The sequence below is a fragment of the Chelonoidis abingdonii genome, chromosome 5 (assembly GCF_003597395.2).
Source record: "Chelonoidis abingdonii isolate Lonesome George chromosome 5, CheloAbing_2.0, whole genome shotgun sequence".
Lineage (NCBI taxonomy): Eukaryota > Metazoa > Chordata > Testudines > Testudinidae > Chelonoidis > Chelonoidis abingdonii.
This window is the reverse complement of record NC_133773.1, coordinates 123566866-123591964: the sequence shown is the minus strand read 5'-3', so window position 1 is coordinate 123591964 and position 25099 is coordinate 123566866. Positions and strand designations below refer to the sequence as shown.

General features: G+C 41.4%; 1 protein-coding gene across 6 annotated transcripts in view; it reads right to left on the bottom strand.

Moving 5' to 3' along the window:
• Window positions 1-25099, bottom strand: part of TRMT44 (tRNA methyltransferase 44 homolog) — a 33543-nt gene that overhangs the window by 6471 nt on the left and 1973 nt on the right. For 2 of the 6 annotated variants that reach the window (XM_032767225.1, XM_032767222.2), the window contains exons 2-8: window positions 21522-21639; window positions 18914-19133; window positions 16077-16145; window positions 6241-6348; window positions 4664-4735; window positions 1148-1254; window positions 132-315 (exon numbers count right to left, since the gene is read on the bottom strand). In XM_032767225.1, coding sequence (XP_032623116.1) covers window positions 132-315; window positions 1148-1254; window positions 4664-4735; window positions 6241-6348; window positions 16077-16145; window positions 18914-19129 — 756 coding nt within the window. In that variant the 5' untranslated portion in view covers window positions 19130-19133; window positions 21522-21639. The remainder of the gene's footprint in view (window positions 1-131; window positions 316-1147; window positions 1255-4663; window positions 4736-6240; window positions 6349-16076; window positions 16146-18913; window positions 19134-21521; window positions 21640-25099) is intronic. The other 4 variants (XM_032767227.1, XM_032767226.2, XM_032767223.2 and 1 more) reach the window with 3 other exon arrangements.

Below are 25099 nucleotides of genomic sequence, written 5' to 3'. Positions count from 1 at the left end.
TTTGTATGGAAAATATTGTCTGCAGTTATGTACTAATCTGTTGTGGCCTGCCTCTCCAACACAAGCATAATGAACAAACATACATGTGTCATAAATAGCTGGCAGCATTTTAAAATGTCATTAGAAATTACCCTTTTCGTTGAGGGAATTCTAAGGCAGTCTTCTTCCACCCTGAAGCCACATTCCAACCCTACTTCTGTAACAAAATCAAGATATTCTCTGTACTGTGTCTTCTGGCTTTGCCTTCGGTTATATTTTCCATGGAAATCAAAGAAGCAACAAGGCAGTACAAAGTAGCAACAAGAATAAGAAGACCTGCAAAAAGGATTATTGTTTACTGAATAATAGTTATAGAAAGCTAATTTTATTAAGTGGCTGTATGAAACAGTCAACACACCTTCAGATACAAGCAACAAATAATCATTTTAATGGAGTGACAGAGCTTCTAGATCAACCAGTATAAATACACCTCTACCTCGATATAATGCTGCCCTCAAGAGCCAAAAAATCTTACCGCATTATAGGTGAAACTGCATTATATTGAACTTGCTTTGAACCACTGGAGTGCGCAGTCCCCCCCACAACATTGCTTTACCGTGGTATATCGGGTCACGTTATATCAAGGTAGAGGTGTATGTTCCTCCTTCAGTGCTCCTCTAAGTGTAATAGTCACTGGTTATTTTGAGTGTTTGCTCTAGAGATTTATCATCCCAGTTTAATTTAATACCAAAGGACCAAGGCAGAACCAAGGCTTGCAAACTCTTGCTGCTGGATGTAGTAAGTGGGACGGTTCAAGGTAGTAAGCACTAGACTTGATAGTAAGTGCTTGCAGGATTAGGACTTAAATCTAAGAATAAAATCTAGTTAGATTTCTCATGCCACAAAAACTGGAGAGATGCTATGCTATTGCAGCTTTCTATGATGGAGAAATGCTTCTGCACAGGAACCCTATTCTCATACTTCCTAACGGGATACCTACAGAGATAAGTGTTTTGTGAATAGCAACTGCTCTGTTAAACACCAATCCCATCCAGTCCTGCAATGAGATCACTGACCACCAAATCGTTTTATGAACACTGGAAGCAAAAGTATACAGTTCTCCCAGTGCGGGTATATTGTAGAGATTAGCAGAAACTTTTTTCCATACCTAGCTGCAATTACAGGTATCCATGGCGTTAGCTCATCTGAATGGTTTCCTATTAGCCAGTCAACATTTGGAAAGAGATAACTGTCATCTGGTCTGATTGCACATTCCTTAAAAAAATAAAATACATTTCGTTCCCAAATTTTTTAGAACTATTGTATTTGCCACATTGACACAGTGAGGGCAGCAGTATAAACGCTAAAATAGATTTGAGGGACACAGCAACAGCGAATGTGAACTGCCAATATTTTTCTGATCTGAACCAAGAACAAATACTTTTGCCATGCAATGATGTCTTATTGGTGCAAAGCATAAATAAGGCAATAGTAGAAACACATAAAACAAGTCAGACGTAAAACTAGTCAGAGAGGACGCTATAACAACAACAAAAACAGCAATAAACATAATTATAAAATTATATACATTTGATCGTATTCCTCTCCCACCACTTTTCTTGTGCCACTTGTCCTCTTTGATCACAATCTTGCAATCTGCTTGGCCAGACTCTTTTGTCCACAGAGAGCCCCGGTTACTTCAATTTGAAGGATCCAGGCCTTAGATCAGCATGTGATTCATCAGAATTCAGCTTCTCTAGTCTGCTTCCCCTCCCCAAGACCACCTCAAATGAAATCCGGTTTTTCCCCTCTTCCCCCATGGCTACTCACCCTGATGTCATCTGTGTACACCCTATCACACCTCTACAGAATCACTATTCTTTTCCCCTTCAACTTTTCACAGAGCTGCCCCCTAGCACACACAAAGTCAGGGGGTTGCTAGGATGTGTGTGGGAGCTGGGGAAAAGGATTTTGAGGCGGGGAGGAGGAGAGCTTTAATTAGGGAGAGCAGGGCTGTGTGGGCACTCACCACATCTGCACTGAGGCATCAGCTCCTGACACCTTTCTTCCATGTTACTGCCATTGAGAATGTGCAATAACTAATGTTGGAGACACTCCATAAGGTATCCTGAACAAGAGCAGGAACTGTTATTGGTTTAATTTAAAAATTCAAGAGTGGCCAATGCCCAAGATGCTGTCAGCACACGTGAGAAAGCCACAAACTCCAATTTTCTCTATTTCACAAGAGGAATCCAAAGACCAGGGAGGAAGAGAGCTACATTTTAAAAAGGAGGCATTTTTTAAAATGTTTCTTCATAAAAGTTAGTATATTTTTTCTCAAAATTTCCATGGAAAAATTAACAGTCCCCTGAAGAGTTACTGGGTCAGAGATGGAAACTGAACACAGAAAGATTTTAATCCTTCTTTAAATGAAAGTCTCTATACAGCCTTAACTCTGGAGTCACTATCAGTGCCTTCATTTTATATACAGTGTGTGCGCATGTATGTATACACATTACAGACACACGTGCTGCACGCACACACACACACACGTTCCTGAAAATGCTCCATATAAGCTCATCCAAATATACTAAACCAAAATGTTTGGTAAATGCCTTTATGTTCTGATAAACAAATTACCACCCACACACTATTTTAATTTTGATTGTTCATTTTTGAAACAGTATGGATTAGCAGTGCTGTATTCTGCATTTAAATAATTATCCATAATCAGATTTTTATTCATCATGTCTGACAGCAGGTTGGCACCTGTCACATTCATGAATAATTTCAGTATTGGCACTTCATGCCACAGATTGCAATATCCATACTACAAGTTGTGCTTTAAAAAAAAAAAAAAAATCAAGCTAAATTAAATAACCTCTGAGGGTAACACAAAGATGCTATGAACAGGTGGTTTCTTCTTTTACAAACCCTGTAATTTAAAATTCCCTTAGCCACAAATGCATGTGATGAAATAAGGTTTTGCAATCTTCTCCTCCACCAAACAATTTTTATAAGGCATTTATTTCAAATGTTTAAATATAATTGCCATAGCTTGTGTTCATATTTGCAACCGTTTTATGTTCATTTAACCAAGACTGTAACATAATTACTTGCACATTTAAAAAAAAATGTACAAGATTAATAAAAATGAAAGAGCAAAAGGAAAAGATACTTTTCCTTCTTGTCCCCTCACTACACAATTAAGGGTCCAATGCTGCAAAGCACTGTGTTGAGTTCTCTCAGCTCCTAAAAAAGCTCATGAGAGTTCAGGGTGCTCTGCACTGCACAAGATGGTGCCCTTATGGTCTGATCCTGAGCCCAAAAAAGTGAATGGGAAAAAACTTCCAATGACTTCCATGGGGCAGGGCCTAAATGAATTAATACGTAACAGGAGAGAACAGAATATGACTAATTAGTTCAGAAGTGACTAGATGTAATATATGGGAGCTGAAATAGTACATTGTCTTGCTCTCTAGACTTTTACTTCCCAAAACCTTGGCTTAAATTCTGGCTCTGGACTGCATGGGAAAACAACTGTGAGAGTCACATTCAGTCTCTATTTGTGCACACTTGAGAGCCACTAAACAGTTCGATACAACTGACGGTCTCTGTACTCAAGGATGGAGACTGGAAAAGCAGGGATGATGCATGCCAGCACTGAAGTGAATTAGCAGAGTTGCGTGTAATAAATTAGCACCTTGATCTTCAATGACTTGTATAAAATCTGCTGGCCTGATTGAAGCTAATATCAACCCTTGACACTGAAATTCCTGGTTTTTTTTTAAATGTGTGGGGAAAAGTTATACTGAACTATTGACATATGTTAATCAACAGCCTCAACTAGAACACAACTGTATAGAGAGTTTGGTTTTTTTAAGCAGCTGAATCTAGGGAAACCTTAGAGTACTTTTGAGAGAGTGGAAACAGGGAAAGTCAATTTCAGGAGTTTAGTGAAAAGAAAACAAGGAAACTTAGGAACAAGGTAACTATCAATCAACATGAAGATTTGATACACAGAAGACTATGCATAGTTGGATTGAAAGTGAATGTTCCTGTGTTCTAGTTGTTTCTGTTCTCCTAAAAATGCTAATGTGGAATTTGAAAGATAATCCCTTTCAGACCCATTTTCCTGTCCAGTTTGCTGCAGGCTATTAGTGTGATGGCTTATTATAAAATAAGTATAGCAGATGATTGTTCCTTTTAAGACTGAACAATAATGCTGCTCCAAAATGGCACACAGCACTGCAAGAGGATTGTGGCTGGAAACATTTCCACAGTGATTCTATTATGAACATCTCAAGAGTAAGCCAAAAGCTTTTGAATTTCGATTTCCTTGAGGCTAGCACTATGAGGTGTTGCTGTGCCACCACTATATAAGCTCTGATCTTTCAAGATCAAAGATTGTATTTATTTTGTGTGTGTGATGGGGAAGTTACCTATGCTGGTTCTTATAACTGACCACTGGAGAGAAATACAGCATATGCATGGATACAACATGAAACAGCCATCCTAACCCCAAACTTCCTTGCCAACAACCTACAAACCTGACTATGTTGAACCATCACACTGCAACTGACAGAGCAGTACTCGTATATTCATGCTAAATTAAATAATTTGAAGCAATGAATGATGAATAAATAAAAATAAAAAGTTACTGTAGGTCTGATTTTTACAATACCTCTAAATGTGTTTGTGGTCCATACATGTTCCATATTTTTCTTCTTCTGACATCAATTCCCCTACCTGGGTACTGAAATATTGGGATTAATAATTGGTTAAAAAATAAAAACATAATATCTTGTATTTATAAGCACGTCTTTCATCCCAAAACTTCATACACACTTGTCCCAAATCAAGATACAAACTAAATACTGGGATAACTTGATCCACACTGACATGCAGCCACCTCTGTGAAACACAACAGGACTGCGCAACACCACAAAACTGTTCCTTTGCCATCCAAGTACTGACTCTGACCAAACTTGTTAAGCATGTATCTGACAGGATCTCACCACGAGGTGCTATGGCTGCATGCTAAGCTAAGAAACAAGGAATAAATTACCAACTTGACTTTCAGTTTGAGAGTCCCACGTTACATCTGATCAATGAAGTAAACATTATCTTGAAATTTTAAAAATGTTTTTCATGAAATGCCTAAAGTCCTATAAATATTTTTAATAACCATTAACTTCCTTTTTGAATATTTCTTAAAAATGATGAAGAAAATGTGCTGAGATGAAACAGCCAGACACTGAAATTCATGGGATTTTCTTGCATCACATAGAACTCTTCTTTCCAATTTTTGTCTGCATCAAACGTTTGATAAAAATCAGCCTCGAGGACCTACACTTTGTTATGCTCCATGCACACAAGCACCATGTACTGCCAGTCTTTCTCACGATTAATTACACGACCATTTGTAGTGATACGGAAAAATATCTTCTAGTTTTGCGGAATTGTTGGACTTTGACTTCAATACTAACTTCCCTTCTTCTGAGATACAAATTACCGTAGCAAAATTAAATCCAGAGCATGGGTTCTCTGGCTCATTTAATCTTCTGACTACCAGTAAATGTCAGCTGTTATATAATTCCTGCTGGGTTAAATGGCAGGGTAACAAGGCCAGCTGCCAAGGAAATCAGCTTAATCACTACTGTTAAGGGATAAATCCTGCAGTGAACTAGTTAGTTTTCTTTCCAAGGATCAAGTTGGTGTGGAGAGCTGTCAGTCCAGAAGTGTTCACCCTGAATCCAAAAAGGCAGTACAGGCAACAACTAAACCCACAGACTGTGCCATAAAGTACAGTTTCTGATACGTTTAGTACACACTATATTACTTACTTTCCTTTTTTGATGCAGTCAAACAAACTCCATTTTAAAGCCCCAGCCCACTGTGGCTTTGATAATTAACAAATTACAAAAAAGATTTCATTTCGGGACCCTGAAGTTTTTGGTGATTTTAAGTTATTTCTCATCTTTCTATACCCATAGCATGATTAGGCTGCATAATTACATTTTGTTTCTTTTCCTATATATTAGACTTGAGCAGAAAACAAGTTCATTTAATGGAGAACCACTTATACTAACAAAAAGCTTCTAATCAGTTTTTTTCCCCCCTGATAACTGCAGAGATTCAAAACAATGCTTTAGTGACATTAACGAAGTGCATTCCAGCTATCAAACATGCCAGATAAAGGAAAGAGAGAATGAGAATAATAAACACCTCCACTATTTTGAAAAAAATGATTATTTTTACCCCTTCATTGCTCAGAATATGAACCAGTAGACCATTTCCGCATCCTAGGTCTACAAAAGACTGCTTCTTAGACAACCCTTTTTCTGCTCTCTCTTCTTCCCAAAGGATCTAAGCAAAGACAAAAATTAAAACAAGTTTTAATCTCTCAGAGCATTTTCTCAATGACTAAAATATTTGTGGCCCATTCCTGCAACTCTTATTCACATGAGTAGAGATATGGACTTCAATGGATCTTCTCCTGTGCGTAAGGACTACTCACATAAATAAGGGTTTGCAAGTGGGAGCGCATAATACATTTTCAAGAAAAAAGTTTAAATGAGAGGTTGCATAAGCTAATAATAAAAGTTAATGCCCAGGTGCACTGATGGAGAGGAAGAATGGTTTGAAGTGATTAAAGCACTAGCACTAGATCTGAGTTAAATGCCCTGCTCTTCCACTGACTTCCTGTGTAATGTTGGACAAGTAACTTAGTGCTTCAGTTCCTCATCTGTAAAATGCGGATAACAGCACTTGCCTACCTCACAGGGCTGTTGTGAGCATAAATACATTAAAGACTGACGCGCTGAGATACTATGGCCAGGGTGCTGATGTAAATACTTCAGACAGAAATAACACAATTGTGGGATCACACAACAGGTGATCAGAAATCTTGATTTGTGCCACATAAACAACAAAAATGGCCACCTTCCAACCCCTCAGCTAGTCCATCTACCATTTTGCCTCCCTTTTCCACAAGGGTATTTTTTGTGTCTCTTTCCTGATGCCCTTCAAAGCACGCAATGGGAAGTAGTGAAAGTAGATAATTTATGATTCAGAAGCAATCTGCCCTACTGATCCATTTTCCCCACAAATGCGGGGCAAAAAAGTCTGACCGATAGTATTACTCCTTAGACCTTACTTTAGTGCTTCTACCCCTAGATTTCTAAGATGCTACCTTTCATGAATGTGGAGACCAAGGTACAAGCAGGCAAAATAACTTGGTCACAGTCACATAGCAGTCCAGTGGCAATGCTGGGGGTAGACTCCAGTGATTCCCATTACCCACTGGGCCATGCTGCCTTCAGTGGAGGACTACCTTGACAGGGGAATTCTGTGCATCTTCTAAGTTGTGTGGTTGAGGAGAGTGGCTACCATGAGGCACTCACAAGCCCTATGCTAATGGAGTGACGCACAGCTTAGGAGCGAGAATGGGAAACCTCTTCCACTCTAAGTCTCTACCTCAGGGTTCGGCAACCTTTCAGAAGGTGTGTGCCAAGTCTTTATTTATACACTCTGATTTAAGGTTTCGCGTGCCAGTAATACATTTTAATGTTTTTAGAAGGTCTCTTTCTGTAAGTCTATAATATATAACTAAACTGTTGTTGTATGTAAAGTAAATAAGGTTTTTAAAATGTTTAAGAAACTTCATTTAAAATTAAATTAAAATACAGAGCCCTCTGGACTGGTGGCCAGGACCCGGGCAGTGTGAGTGCCACTAAAAATCAGCTTGCGCGCCACCTTCGGCACACGTGCCATAGGTTGCCTACCCCTGCTCTACCTACTTTCCTTAACATAAGCCACACTTTGACTTGTTCTGTCCCTCATGCAACTGCACACCTCTGCCAACCGTGCAGTCTGCTGGGCAGCTCCTAAGCCTCACAGAAGTGGAATCCTGCCACAATGCAAATAAATCATATGCACTGATTCTATATTTTCATACGGGGGGACATTGCTAGAAATATTTGATAACATCAAATGAAAAATGTCGAACGAGTTTCTAGTCTACTAGCATTGCTGCAGGATACTGAGTTTGCTGCAGCACTCGGTGCAGCTCAGCTACATAAGTCAGGGCTGGCCTTGTCCCATAACATAGGTCTTTATTCGCCATAAAGCACACAGGATCTTACTTAGAAAGCACTTTTCATTGGATGATCTCAGAGCAATTAATTTATAAACATAAATGACTTCTTGTCTAATGCCTTAAGGATAAATGTTTCTTTTTGGGCCAATGTAGTAATGACATGTCCTGCCCTGATTCGCTTAACTACCTAAATGAGATATAACAGGACTAGGGATGATAAAAGTGGCTCAAGGAGGACAAGTGTTACAAGAGTGACAGATCAGGAAAGTGAAGCAAGTGGTGAAGGAGGAGAGCAAGGTCATGTGGCAAACAAGGTTAGGGAGGCTCTTCCAGTCACGGGGGGGAAGAATAGCAGAAAAAAGGCACAAAGATTCTCAGGGAGAAAGAGAAAGGTCACGATCTTGCAAAGCACCTAGTACTTCCTATGAAGTTCTGAGCACCCCTCCATATTCACATCTAAGCCAACAGAAGTTGAGAGTACTCAGCACCACCCAGGTTCAGACCTCAAAGGGACCATTAACATGAGATGTTCCTATACTTTGCAAGCTTAAGTAGGAACTGAGTGGTTAAAGCCAGAGAGTAGCAATAGGTAAGTATTAACATCTGCTTTACAGGTGGTCACACAGAGAATCAGTGGCAGAGCTGGAAACTACGATCCTAGACTCTGCATAATACATTGGCTTTGTGCATCTGAATGTGATGCTGCACTTTACTTGACGGACAGCTACAAAATAACTCTTTTAGCTCAAGTGAAAGAGGCCTGAGTTGATTGAGTCAAAGGATCACGATTCTAGTCCCAGCTGCACAGGCAATTCTTCTGATAATTGTCTGTTGAATGCAGGACATGGATTTTGTTATAGGCGCCTATTCTATGACTTTAAGTACCAGACAAACTGTCTCTCTTAATCAGATGTTACAACAGGCACAATCAACTGAGTAGGATTGCTTTTGCTTAGAAGAAACAAAAATAACAGGAACCTTTTGAACACAGAATTGATGTCTGTGCCTTTGATTGTTGCTAAATTGTTAGTTTCATGAATATTCACTTCATTCCCTCCCACAAGTTGTGATTTTGGTGCATTCTATCAAAATACCAGCTTGTGTTTACATTTTCCACTTTACAGATCATGATATTAAGCATGTTGGCACTGCAGCACAGTTCCTGTGAGGTGCCAATCATCTCCTACACAGATCTAGCCCCTCCCATGTGCATCAATCCATTTCACAACACATACCAAATGTGCCTAAAGAGCATGTCAACTCAACGTGATCCCAGAGCAAAAAAAAGTTCTATGGGTTTCCCTTCAGTTTGGTTGCCAGTGGAAGGCGAAGTCCATGAAAAGAGATAAAGGTTGACAATATTCTTTTAAAACATCTCTTTAACCTATTTACAAATGGCTCAGTAGTGTACACCATAATTCTGATATTTTAAAATTCTGCAAGAAGGATGGATAGATATATTGCTTAATAATAAGTTAATGAGTAGCGGTGACATTTGTATCCTTTTGTTCACCCCTTTACGAGACTATGATAAATTTTGTACAAAGTATGTTTTGTGAGGTATCATTTGAAAACTCATAATTTGCTGATTATTGTCCCAATAAAACATATGTGGCAACACTGTTTGTAAAGTTAGAAGATTCTACTGTATGACATTACTGAGATATGTTCCAAGTTTAGAAAAGCAGACACAAATTAATTCCTCGGAAACAAAATGCAAACCGACAACTCGCCCAGGTGACAACAAAATGGACTATCAATCATCTGGTTATGTGGACATTCTTTGGCAGGAAAAAGAGCATGAGTGAGAAATTTACATGTTGGCAAAGGAACATTTGCTGAAGGTTCCATCCTAGATTTTGTGTCCTGACCCTCAGCTGGAAGTGATTTTCAAAGGGAAAAGAACTGTAAGAAAGAGGAATAACTGCCCCAAAATTATTCCTCCCTCTCTCTCTATCCACAGCAGTCACAATACCTGAAGAAAAGAAACAGCTCTGAACTGGGGAAGGGATCCTGGCTAAAAGGATTCCAGCCAGCAAGACTGCTAAAGCATGTGCTGAGAGGCCTTTTGCTTTGTATTCACTTAGCTTGTTAAGTTAGGTATTAAAGCATTTTACCTTGCTTCTTTGTAACCCCAATTCTGACTTTTATGCCTCATTACTTGTAATCATTTAAAATCTTTCTTTCTGTAGTTAATAAACTTGTTTCATTGTTTTATCCATAACAGTGTATTTGAATTGAAATGTTTGGGAGACTCCATTTGAGATAACAAGATTTGTGAATATCATTTTCTATTAATAAAACAACGGACTTTCTATGAGCTTATATTGTCCAGAAGGAAAGATCTGGGCCATATAACATGCATATTTCTGGGGACAAGTTTGGGACTAGGAATTTGCTGGTGTTGCTCCGCAGTATAATTTAGGAGTGGCTGGCTATAGCCACTATACAGCTGGGAATAATTTGCATACTGGAAGCTGTCTGTGAGCAGACCAGGAGTGGTTGCTCTCACAGCAAACCAGTGTAAAAGGTACCCCAGGTTGGAGAATTGAGGGGACACAGCTGTTCACAGTCCAAATTGTACCCTGGGTAATGTCAAGTAGCTTTTGTAACCAATAATATCAATTGTTAAAATGATTCAGTTAAGAGAATTACTGTCACTTCATAGGACATACATTATCTCAAGGAACACAATAGGTTAAACTTACAGCCACTGTCACAAAGTATTTTAAAAATAAAAAACAAAAAATTCTTAGAGAATATTCCATACGATCTGATGATCTTACCCCTAAAGAATGTGACTGTATTCCCCTAATATTGGTATCCATCTACAAATGTTATCTTTGAAAATAAAATTGTAAGCAATAGTATTGCATTATAAAGCACTGTCCATACGGGAGTATCTTCACTAATATTTTATTTTACAGATGAAAAAGTTGAATCACAGAGGTTATGATTGAGATTTTCAGAGCAGTCTAGGGCATTTAGACTTCCTCAGAAAATGTTAAAATGCCTCAGTGATTTAGGAGCCTAAATAATTTAAGGCTAGATTTTCAAAGGTATTTAGGTGCTTAAAGATCCAGATAAATCCAAGTAGGCACCAATTTACATTTTTTGGTGCCTAAATACCTTTGAAAATGTGGCCCTCAATTTCTTTTGAAAATGGGACTTATAGGTGCTTTTGAAAATTTCACCCTTATCTTCTCCTAGACTGCTTTGGAAATCTCATCTGAAGTAATTAAAATCATATTAGATAGGAAGCCAGTGTCAGAACTGGGAATACAATCCAGGCCTGGTCTACACTACGGGTTTATACCGAATTTAACAGGGTTAAACCAAATTAACCCTGCACCTGTCCACACAACGAAGCCCTTTATATCGACAAAGGGCTCTTAATATCGATATCTGTACTGCTCCCCGACGAGGGGAGTAGCGCTCAAATTGGTATTGCCATTTCAGAATAGGGTTAGCGTGGCCGCAATTCGACGGTATTGGCCTCTGGGAACTATCCCACAGTGCACCATTGTGACTGCTCTGGACAGCAATCTGGAGTCGGATGCACTGGCCAGGTAGACAGGAAAAGCCCCGCGAACTTTTGAATTTCATTTCCTGTTTGCCCAGCGTGGAGCGCTGATCAGCATGGACTGTATGGGAGATACTGGATCTGATCGCTTTATGGGGGTAATTGTTCTATCAGAGCTTGTTCAAAGCGAATGCCAACGCATTTGAACATCTCGACAGAGGCCACGCGGGTCACCAGTGCTGTGTGCAGATATGGAAAGCCAAGTCGCGCTGGAGGGAGGGAGCGGGATGAGGATCCAGTACCCCGTCGAAGATTTTGCCTTCTTGCTGGTCCCATGCTGTAGGGTCAAACTTGTCCTGGTGGTTCGGGCGTTTATGTTGTCAATTTATGTTTCCTCCCTCCCTGAAGAAGGGACATCATTTCTCGCTTTTTCAATGTTGTATGCTATGCATGCTGCTGGTGCCGGTTGCTGCGCGGTACAGCCGTCCTCCTTCGCTTTATGTGACTCGGTAAAATGTGGGACATGTCTTACATTGGTGGTTCTGGTGGGCTTCGTTGAGTCGGCTGGGGGCACTGGCACAATGGGAATGTTCTGCGTCATCCGTTGCCGACAGTGCCAAAGGATTGAAACACCGTCTCTTAGCATCGGGCTGGTTCCCTTCCCCTTTGTTTGCAGTTTGTACTCCTGCCTTATAGCGGGGAGGTGCTCCCTTCGTTTTATCTCCTTAACGATTTCGTTCTTATTCTGATTCTTTTTTACTTATCAACAAATGGGGGGGACATGCCTGGCAGGCGGCGTGTGAGGGGGGGGCAGCAATGGTGGGGTTGTTGCAGTGAACCCGAATGGATGCGCTCTATTTCTGGGATATCTGGGGCTCTGACCAGAGAGGCCTGTGCTCTCTGGTTCTCTGTAGACCTGCACCCATTTCTTAGGCGGATGCCTCGTAGTGTTTAGACCAACTAAAAAGGGACATGAACCTGGGGAGTTTTCCCATTTTTTTTCATGCGCCCTTGGCCGACCTCGTTAGCCAGCAGGGCCCCATGACGCAGCAGATGATACCAAAAGTTGATAACCATGATCGCCATTTCATTGCAGTGGTGTTAGGCTGGTACCGTCTCTGACCTTGCAGGCATGATGTGGCCTGTGTCAGCGCTGCTATCCGGTCTGTCCGCGGATCCAGTCCTACGCGTGATGCAGTGACAAGGCTACACTTGGTTGCCATGCTATGGCGTGCTGCGTGCATCGGGAAAAGGGCGCGAATGATTGTCTACTTGTTTCACGGAAGGAGGATGAGTGAGGAACTTTACCCAGATACCGCACACTCCGTCTGGCCGTCACGCTATCGGTCTCAACCAAGAATTGCCAATAGGTGAGGGACTCGTGGCCTATGGGATAGCTACCACGGTGCAACGGCTCGAACATTCTGATGGCTAAGGGGGGGCCCCCCCGGCCCATCCCCCGATAACAATGGCGCTACCACGCATTAATGTGCTTAGTGTGGCGCATGCATTCACTTTATACATTGTTTAAAAAACGGCTTTCTGTAAAATCGGAATAATCCCTGTGTATAGACATACATAGCATTTCACTCTCAAGTTCTGGCTCTAATTCACTTTCCATTTTTGCTGCAATCCAGGGAAAAAGGGCGCGAAATGATTGTCTACCTTGCTTTCACGGAGGAAGGGATGAGTGACGACATTTACCCAGAATCACCCGCAACACTGTTTTGGCCCCATCATGCATTCGGATCTCAACCAAGAATTCCAATAGGTGAGGGAGACTGTGGGAACTATGGGATAGCTACCCACGGTGCAACGCTCCGAAAAATCGATGCTAGCCTCGATACATGGACGCATACCACCGAATTAATGTGCTTAGTGTGGCCGCATGCATTCGACTTTATACAATCTGTTTTAAAAAACGGTTTCTGTAAAATCGGAATAATTCCATAGTGTAGACATACACTAGATTTCCACTCTCAAGTCTACTGCTCTAATTACTATTCCATTTTTGCTACCCCAGATCTTCCAATCTAGTCTTTTCTAAAATCCTGTGAGTCTATTTAATTCAATGATCTCCTGCAACAGGGAATAGCTAGTGCCAACTACACACTTTACAAAACAGTTATTTGTATTTGTTCTAAATTTACTTGCTATTAATGTTGTCAAGTGTCTCCTTTTTTGTATTCTAGAATAGAATAACAGAGAGACTAACCAGTTTTCACTACACTGTTGAGCATATTAAGTACCCTCTAAGCCTTTTCCTTTCCACGATACATAGTCATAGCTTTCATAACCACTCATCATATTTAAAACCCTCCGCTCCACTGCCATTTTCTGGACTCTTTCAATCTCAGTTTGTAATAAGCAAAAGCCACTTTCTAGGTTCATTTAACACTATGTCTGAGAGCATTAGAATGTCAGTTATATATCCCCTCTTTTTAAATGGATTTTTTCCCTAGATCTGTAAACTCTGTGGTGCTCTTGGTTCTTCCATTCTCAATGTAGAACACTACAGGCATTACATTTTAAAAATTAATAATACACTAAAAAAAATGTGGATTTTCTCAGGGGTGTGCAATTTAAATTGCATTAGAATGTAAGAACACAATAATGGCCATATTGGGTCAAACTAAAGGTTCATCTAGCCCAGTATCCTGTCAAAGCCAGGTGCCCCAGAAGGAATAAAGAGAACATGTAATCTTCAAGTGATACATCCCCTGTCATCCATGCCCAGCTTCTGGCAAACAGAGGCTAGGGACACCATCCCTGCACATCCTGACTAATAGCCATTAATGGACCTATCCTCCATGAAGTTATCTACAGTAACTCCCCACTTAACGTTGTTTCACTTAAAGTCGCATTTCTCAGGAACATAACTACAGTGTTAAGTGAGAAGTTACCGTAGCTCTTTTTTGAACCGTTATAGTCTTGGCCTTCACAACATCCTCTGGAAAGGAGTTCCACAGGTTGTGTGAAGAAATACTTCCATTTGTTTTAAACCTGCTACCTATTCATTTCATATGGTGACCCCTAGTTCTTGTGTTATGACAAGGAAAAAACAACACTTCCAAATTTACTTTCTCCACACCAGTCATGATTTTATACACCTCTATCGTATCCCCCTTCAGTCGTCTCTTTTCCAAGCTGAAAAGTCCTGGTCTTATTTATCACTCCTGATATGGAAACCGTTTCATATCCCTAATAATTTCTGTTGCCCTTTTCTGAACTTTTTCCAACTCCAACATATCTTTTTTGAGGTGGGGCGACCACATCTGCACACAGTATTCAAGATGTGGGCATACGATGGATTTATATAGAGGCAATATGATATTTTCTGTCTTGTTATCTATCCCTTTCTTAACAATTCCCAACATTCTGTTTGCTTTTTTGACTGCCACTGCACACTGAGTGGATATTTTCAGAGAACTATCCACAATGACTCCAAGATCTCTTTCTTGAGTGTTAATAGCTAATTTAGACCCCATCATTTTATATGTATGGGTAGGATTATGTTTTCCAATGTACATTACTTTGCATTTATCGATGTTGAATTTCATCTGCCATTTTGTTGCCCAGTTTTGAGAGATCCTTTGATAGCTCTTCGCAGTCTGCCTGGGACTTAACTATTTTGAGTAGTTTTGTATCATCTGCAAATTTTGCCACCTCACTGTTTACCCCCCTTTCCAGATCATATATGAATATGTTGCATAGGATGGTCTCAGTACAGACCCCTGAGGGACACAACTATTTACCTCTCCATTCTGAAAACTGACCATTTATTCCTACCGTTTGATTCCTATCTTTTAACCAGTTACCAATCCAGGAGAAGACCTTCCCTCTTATCCCTTGACAGCTTACTTTGCTTAAAAGACTTCGGTGAGGGACCTTGTTAAAAGCTTTCTAAAAATCTCAGTACGCTATATCCACTGGATCCCCCTTGTCCATATGCTTGTCGACCCCCTCAAAAAAAATCTAGTAGATTGGTGAAGCATGATTTCCCTTTACAAAACCATCTTGACTCTTCCCCAACAAATTATGTTCAAGTAGGTGTCTGACAATTTTGTTCTTTACTATCGTTTCAACCAGTTTGCTTGGCATCGACATCAGACTTATCAGCCTGTAATTGATGAGATCACCTCTGGAGCCATTTTTAAAAATTGGCATCACATTAGCTATCTTCCAGGTACAGAAGCTGATTTAAATGATAGCAGTTCTGCAATTTCACATTTGAGTTCCTTCAGAAGTCTTGGGCAAATACCATCTAGTCCAGGTGATTTATTATTATTTAGTTTATCAATTTGTTCCTAAACTTCCTCTAATGACACCTCAATCTGCGACAGTTCCTCAGATTTGTCACCTAAAAAGAATGGCTCAGGTCTGGGAACTTTCCTCATATCCTCAGCCGTGAAGACCGATGCAAAGAATTTATTTAGTTTCTCTGCAATGGCTTTAGGCTGAGCAGTCACTTACCAGCAGATAAGTAGCAATGGCAACATCTTCATATACAAATTTTTCAGGATCTGTTACTTCAGGCCACACCTTCAGATAAACAGAAGTAAAATTACCAATTGCTTTGTCATTTTAACCACATCTCTTTAAAGAACATGCTCAACTAGACTGGCCTTGATAGTCACTCCATCTTTAACCTATCACTGAACATTATGGAATTCTAATCTTTCCATTAATTGAAAAAAAATATATATATATATATCTTACTCCATGACAAGGAATATGAGACTGCATAAATTTTTTTGAGTCACACAATAAACTAACTGGTATACGCACACTAGGATAGAGAACATCTGCAGTCATTCAGTCAAGGTAAATTTCAGGACCATTTATGGTTCCATATGTGCAAATCACACTGAACAAAGCCCACCACATGTTCTCTAGTACACTGCAGGTGCGCCGGTCTGCTTATTATGTGACTCAGGAAAATTCATATCTATTGGTATGGCTATGTCTCACATTGGAAAGATTATTATTTATATTACAGCAGTGCCTATCAATGTTCCCCCTAATATTTTACATCCATGTGCGGAATTAATTTTGTTATGTGCACCAATATAGAGGTGATTGGTGGCAGGGGTGGGGCCAAGGGGTTCAGAGTGTAGGAGGTGGCTCAGGGTTGGAGTGCGGGGAAGTGTGGGTTCTGGCTGTGGGGCCGGGGATGAAGGGTCTGGGGTGCAGGAGGGGAGCTCAGGGCTAGGGGAGAGGGTTGGGGTGGGGTGAGAACTCTGGCTGGGAGTTCAGGCTCTGGGGTGGGGCCAGGTATGAGGGGTTTGGGGTCCAGGAGGGGACTCGGGGCTGGAGTAGAGGGTTGGGAGCTCCAGCTGGGGGTGAGGGCTCTAAGGTGGAGCTGGGGATGAGGGGTCCAGGGTGTGGGAGGGGGCTCAGAGCTGGAGCAGAGCATTGGGGTGCGGGAGGGTGAGGACTCCAGCTGGAGGTGTGGGCTCTGGGGTGGGGCCAGGATGAGAGGTTTGGGGTACAGGCTGCCCTGGGGATGCAGCAGGGGAAGAGGACTCCCCCCAGCCCTCTATTGCCACAGCAGCCCGGGACTGGGGGAGAGATGCGTAGTCCTTGATAGCCTGCTGTACAGCCACGCAGCTTAGAGGGATCTTAGGTGCCTATAGATCACAGAAGGGAATGAACTGAGCATAATAGAATCTTGAAGAGCTTACAGTCTAAATAAAAAAAGACAGACAAAGGGGAGGAGAAAATAAGTATTACGCCCCAGAAAGACTAAGTGATTTGCTTATTGCAAAGCTGTGAACTAAACCCAGATCTCATGAGTGAGACGCCTTGGCCACGAGACCAGCCTCCGTCTTATTTATACTGATATTTCTTCCATGAGGAAGATAATATCCCAGTAAAAATTTTACACTACTTTTCATAAAAGGATTTGTTTAATCTCTGGCAGTGTAGTGACCATCCTGGCACTCCACACGTCACAGAATCAGACTCCTGTGCCTAAAGCCTGATTAAAAGTCTACTGAAATCAATGAAAAGACTCCCATTGACTTCAATGGGCTTTGGATCAGACCCTAAGTGAACGAGAAGAGGGAATTAGGTCTGCCTTGTCGCTCACCAAATAAGAGCTACTTGGGGAGCCAGGAAGTAAAGTGAATCACAGCCCTACTGTACCTGTATCCTGATCGCTAGGACTGCACTAACACCTGTGCAGAACTATGTGAAGGAAGAGAAAGGCTCTGGAAGCAAAGGATTTGGGATAGAACAAAACATATCATTCGAGAGAATGAGATGGGAAATGGGTTGCCATAAGAGCCTCTCTCTGACCCAACAGGTCCCAGTCACAGGTTCATTTCAGAGCTGTGGGCCAGGGGCAGTGTCCTTCAAGCCCCTGTTAATTCTCACCACACTGACTTCAAGTGAACCAGTGAGGAACCGGTGGTGTAGGATACTGAGATGGCAGTATACAATGTCAAGCCTTCTTGACAACCTATCTAGCATGACTGGATTGGCTGAAGCTCCCTTGGAAGGAGCATGAAGTGGGCAGCTACATATATACTATGCACCCACCACAGCAATAGGCTGAGACAGAAAGGAAAGTCTTGTTAAAATGCCACCCCCAGATTGAAGAGACAGTTGAGATGGTTTCCCTGGCTCTGGTGAAATTCACCCTCAATACAGATGAAGGCTCCCTGGAGCTCAAAAAATAATTCTTGAAGAGCAAATGCTTGGAAAGCAAACACTCCCACACATGTGAATGCACACAGGATTTATCACAGCCTAGGGTGGAAACTGTTAGGAAATTTGATGGTAAAACATCAGCAGCAGAGGCCTAAAGAAAGCCACAGAGGGTAAAACTCTCAAAAGTGCCAAAGTAACTTAAGATCCTAAGTCTCATTTTCCCAAGTCACTTAGAGCCAGGCTGTCGGAGGTATTTAAGCACCTAAGGCAACAATGACTTTCAGTGAGATTTAGACTCCTACGTGCATAATTCACTTTTGAAAACCTGGACGTAGGCTCCTAAGTCAGTCAGCCTTGCTTTTGAAAATGTTATCGGAAGCACATCAAGGCTCTGCACCTCAGATGCTACCTTGCTCGTCATTTTCTCCTAGTTAAGAATTACAAGTGCACATTTCAATTTGACTCATAACCACCACCAACACTAAGAAATAACACTGAACTCTCTTCACATACACAGGGAACTTTAAAATCAAGAAACAATTTTAATTTAATGATTTTCAAATAGATTTCTCCTCTTTTAACTAAGACCACAGTCTCACTAAGAAGCAGAAAACTCTATGAGAGAATGGGAATCTAGATTTTATCGCCACACTTACCTTTACCATTTCTTTGTATTTTTTTTTTAGCGCCTGATAAACTCTGCTGTATTTAGCCACAGAAATGAGCGAGAGTGTACTTTTAAACTCACTCTGCTTTTCCTCAGTGGACCATTTAGCCAGTTTGGACAATAGTTCCTTTCCAAGCCACGTTCTTTTGGGGTATACTATTCCATCTGTGACCCAGTTTTCTGGAGATGAAGTTAAAATAGACATAGACCTTTAAAAATAAAAGAAATCTGAATAAATACAGTGTATGTCAATGATTAAACTAAAGGCTCATACAAGAGAAAAAAATCAGCAGAGGCCACTTTAAACACAAGCTTTATTACATTTATCTTTTGCATACATCATAGGGAAGGATTTTCAAAAGCATTCAGCATTGGCCTAACTGCTCCCGTTGTAGTTAGTGGCTCCCAATGCTGAATGCTTTTGAAAATCCCACCCTGTGTATTGAAGAAAGGAACTGACATACCAGGAAAGCTCAGAAGAATTGCTATTTATAGCTTGGCTATCTGGAGACTAGGGTGCCAATCCTGCAAACACTTAAGCACACACAACTTTGCTCACTTCAGTTGCCCCATTGGCTTCAACAGGACTATTCATGTGCACCATGTTAATCACATAACTGTTTGCAGGGTTGGGGCCTATGCAAGAGAGTTGATAACATTACAAAATTATGTGAAGGCTATAAAGATCCAAGAAGAAAATGAGATATTCAGGGAGGTCCAAGACATAGAACAAGAAACAACTAGGTAACACATGAAAACAACAGAAAACAGAGTGAGTAAAAGAGAAAACATCTTAACAATGAATTCTGTTTGGCAGTAAAAGAGTCTCCCAGAAGATGTGGTAGAATTCCTATTGTTTAAGGCATTGGTTCCCAAAATGGGGGGGTGTGCCCATCCGAGGGGGGAGTGAAGAAATTCCAAGGGGGACACGAGGCTGCCTGGCCCTTGAGCTCCTGGCCAGTGAGGCTAGCCCCCTGCCCCTCCCCTCCTGTCCCCCCTGCCCCACAGCCACACTGCCACGCAGACAGTGCAGCTTGAGCCCACCCGTCCACTTCCCAGGCTTTCCAATAAGCCAGTCCTGCCGCTTTAAGCGGCTTGGTAAGGGAGTGGGGAGGTTGGACAAGGGGCAGAAAGTCCCAAGGGGCAGTCAGGAAACAGGAGTGATTGGATGGGGCAGTGGTTCTGGGGGGGGAGTCAGGGAGCGGGGGGTTGGATAGCCGTGGGAGTCCTGGAGGCCCTGTCACGGGGTAGGGGCGTGGATAGGGGTTGAGGCAGTCAGGAGACAGAGTGCAGGGAAGGTTGGATAGGAGGTGGGGTCGGGGAGGGGGCAGTCAGGGGACAAGGAGCAGGGGTGGGTTAGATAGGGGGTGAGTTTCCAGGGAGTCCCAGGAGGGGGCAGTCAGAGGACAAAGGGCAGGGGTGTTGGATAGGGAGTGGAGTCCCAGAAGGTGGCAGTGAGGGGACAAGGAGCAGGGGGGGTTGGATAGGAAGTGAGGTCTTGGGGGGGGGGCAGTTAGGAATAGGGAGTCCTTGGGGGGGGGGGGGATGGGGGACAAGAATCAGGGAAGGTTGGATGATGGTAAAGGAGAGGCGGGGGGACGAAAATTAAAAAGGAGGTGGAATGCTGAAAAGTTTGGGAATCACTGGTTTAAGGCATTTAAAACTAAACCAGACATTACACATGGGTGTACTTTATGTAACACTGCAGCACGGACTGAGGGGTATACTAGGGACATGACACTGCAAGATGGCTCAACTCTCTAGTCCTGATCCAGCAAAGCACTTAAAACACATGCTTAATGAAAGCATGTGAGCAGTCAATGGGACCACTAACACGTCTAAATGCAAAGTGGCTTTGTGGCATCAGGACTAGAGTGCTCAGCACCTTGCAGGACTGTGCCAGGCATTCCACAAATTTAATTTTCATGATTTTAGAGTGCCATGTCCCAACTTGGAGAAATCTCCAACTTTGATCCTGATACTGCACATACACAAATGCTTAACTTTATGCTGAGTACACTTCAGAAGTGACTCTGTGACCAGATTATAAAACATTTTTAAGGAAGTCAGATGACACGATTCATAATCCTATCCATGCAAAATTGGAACAGGCTTAGTTGTACAGATACAAATTTGGGATTTTTCAATTAACTGAGAAACATTTAATATCTAGCAATTATAAAACAAAAGCAGACTTGATTAAATGAAAAGGTTACTTTTCTATTACGGCAGGATGACACCGTGATCCACAGTATGATTCATTCAATAAGGATCTGAGGGACTGATCCTTCCCCCATTAAAGTCAATGTGAAATTCCCATTGCCTTCAAAGGAGCAGGATCAAGCCCTAACTAAGAAGAATGCACTCAGTTCAGGTCTCTGAGAACAGTGAACTAAGAATTTTAGATCAAGTGAATGGACTCAGCTGTGCACATACTGCCATAGGACGATCATAGCATATATAAGGAGCAGGGGACTATCACATGAATCAGGCCCTATATAACACAAATCAAACCATCCAGACACATTACAGAAAAGGATGGTGTCATCTTAGGCCAGTGCAGAGGTTTGCTTCCCCTTTCTCTCCCCAGCACTCACCATTCATCATCTTTAGTGTGTCTAAGTCGAATTTGATAAATGTTGCACTTTTTAACCTGATATTTTCCTTCATCATTTTCCTCCAATGGTAGAAAGGTCACAGTCCCATTAAAGGTATCTGAAAAGATTTGTAAACTGTTGAATATTATTGGCTCAAACTATTATGTTGTTTAGAAACTTGGGTAATTCTAAGCCACGCAAAATAAGAAGCCAGTATTTTGCTATTTATACCATAGCACAATTTAGAGAAGCAAGCTGTATTTAAATGCAGAGATAGGAGCCTAATGTTCCCTAATGCTCAGGAGAGGTGCAGTGTAAGGAACAGCTCTGCCGTCTAAAACTGCTGATTCTTTATACAGTTTGCAATATTGTGCATATTACTGCAAGATGTTTTGCAGCATTTCTAAGGCCCTGACCCTGCAGAGATTTACATGTGTGCTTAACTATAAAACATGTTAGCTGATTTCTAAGGGACCATGTGGTATAATAAATATGTGGCCGGATATCTATTGCTGAAAGTCATTTAACACCATAACATTGCTACTCGCTGTCTCTTTAAAACTGGAAGCCTGGAAAGTAAATTCCAAATTGATGGCAATACAACTACCCAGGGCAGTACATAGCTGTTGTAATGCAAAAGAGCAGGAAGACACCTATTAACAACTTTGTGAACTAACCTGTTCAAAACTGGAAAAAAAGTTTTCAACTAGCAATAATCACACCTCAGATTAACTTCATTTACTACTATTACATTTCAACTGTAGTAATATCCAGATCCCCCAACTGGGCTAGGTGCTGTACAAACACATAAAGACAAGGGCCCTGCCCCAAAGCGAACCCGTTGGATCTCCAAGCTGGTCTTGTGCAGGGTTTCAGCCGAAGCTGTGTTTGCAGGACTGTGGAGCAAGGCAAGGGTTAAAGTAAGAGAGAGGGACCAGAATCAGAGAGGAGCACACTCTCTTCTCTCCAGCTTCAGTGAGCAATTCTCCCCCCACACTCCCGCTCCCCCTGAGTTAGTGCAGTGAGAGCTCTCCCCTCTCATTTCAATCTACTTTTTAGCCTCTGACCTAATGCCCTGATCTTACAAATACTGACACATCTGACCAGTCCTATTGGCTCTTATTGAGTATCCACGTGTATTATGTATGCTTATGTATGTGCCAAGTGTCTGAAGGATATGGGTCTAAGAAGACAGGTGCCATATAAATGGAAGGGGAAGGATAGATATCACATATAATTTTATATATAACTTCTTGTTTGTATTTTATGATCACAAAATATGAAAGTAAAAGCCAGCTATTCCCATCTGCCCCTCGAATACCATCCCAAATAGCACCATACATTTCAGGTGCAGGAGCCTTGTTTGGTTTTTGGTAAGTTAGCATTTCTTCTTTCACTCAAAAGATAACTTCCTTCTGACAAAGTGCAGTATAATGGGCTGCTGTATTCTGCATCTGTAGCAATCACAACTGCCTCCTTGTGTTTAACTGCAAGCAGCGACCTTTGGGATTCTTTGCGAAGTAGGTAGTCAAAACCTCACCAGAAAAATGAATCAGCGGCAGCAGTTGTACTTGGGATAGATAAGTACTCAGTTCAGCATTCAAGAAAAGCTCTGAAAGGCACAATGCAGCACTTGGACACTTAATTACACACACAGCACTGAGGAAGCATAACCACACAGCTCCCAAACTGTACTTTTTGTGGGTGACGCTGAACAAAACTTTCACACACCATGTTTCCTTGTTAATGCAAGAATGGGAGATGTCAAATAATCTGGCTGTTGATTGAAATCTTGTTAACATATACTGTACAAGGCTGGCTTTAATTAACTTCCCTTTTTTGTAGTCAAATGGTATGTCCTACCGTTCTTAAACCTCACTCCTTGCTCTTAATACAACCTTCTGAGTCCAAGCAGACAGCACACAAATAGCCAGATGACGCTTCTGGATGACTTCGGATAGCAGAAAGCAAGTTCCTTAGTGTTATTTTCTGAATCAAAAGGAAGCTGAATAAAATCCAATCACCAACTTACTGGTCCAATGACATTTATAATCTCCATATGATGTCAGAATACGGTCCCAAAACAGAGTCAATGGAGCTATGCTGACTTATACCAGCTACAGATCGGGCTCGGAAATGCCCGCACCATCTAGCTATCAAGTCCCTCTCATTCTCTAAAATGAAATGTGTGCATACCTCATGCTTAAATCCTACATAACTTAAAACAGCATTTCATTTGAACTTCCTATCAAGGAAAAACAAAGAGGGAAGCAAACCATAAACAGCATGATATAAACTAGTCCTCAAATGTTATTGATTTTACCTCCCACATCTTCAATATATCCATATGGCCTCCTATAAAATAACCCTAAATTGCTTAATATGTGCCATATGGCATTGCTAAAAAAGAATTATAACTGCTGTTATTGGTCTACACTGGCATTATGAATTTATAAAGGTAACCACAAGAGCATCCTGTAGCAAACATTTTGCAGTTTAATTTCTCCAGTACCCTTCAGACGGCAGAAATACAAAATAAGTCAACGTTTGTTTGTCCTTTTCTATTTATTTTCAGCAGTGCATGCATTCCAACACAACAACTTAGTCACAGGGCACCTAACAGGCAGTCAGGGCCTGCGCTTACATTCCTTAGGCAATCAAAATTCCCACTGATTTCAGTAGCAAGGCATGGAGGATCAAGAAAAGGGTGTGACTAGTGTGGACACATTTAGATAGCATTGCACTTTTGTACAGCACTGGATTTGGTAAGCATGACCTTAATGAACTTAATCTATCATTATCCAGTTCCCTGTCTGATGTGAAGCTATGTAAGCCCATTCTAACCTGAATGTTTCAAATTTTTTTTTTTTTTGGAACATGTCTACCAAGATATTCCATATGTAGAATCCCCTGGGGGGGAGTTTTAAAACTACCAGACACAGGGCTGTTGACTAATAAAAACACAAAAAAAGTGATTTTTTTTTTCCATTCTCAAAAAATTATTCAGAAGTACAATACACACTGTAAATGTTTCAGAAAAGGTATTCAGTAAGAATTCCAAGATATTTGAGCATTTCAAGGCAGCTGTCAGTGCTGGTGCCTTAGATCAGTTACTTTACTCGCTTTTGGATTTAGGTTCCTTCCCAAGGACCTGTATTAGAATTCAATCCACACCCTGTATATTTATTCAATGGGATTCCACACTGGTGTAAAGATCCACTCTGAATGGATACAGTGCAGGATTAGGGTAATGAAAAGTAAGATTCTCTGTGAATAGAACACATTACTATGGCCAGGTCTACACTACACGCAAAAATCGATTTTAGATACGCAATTTCAGCTACGAAAATAGCGTAGCTGAAATCGAATACCTAAAATCGATTTACTCACCCGTCTTCACCGCGCGAGATCAATGTCCGCGGCTCGCCATGTCGATTCCGGAACTCCGTTGGTTTTGGTGGAGTTCCGGAATCGATATAAGCGCGCTCAGGGATCGATATATCCCGTCTAGATCAGACGCGATATATCGATCCCGGAGCAATCGATTTTAACGCGCCGATACAGCGCGTAGTCTAGAC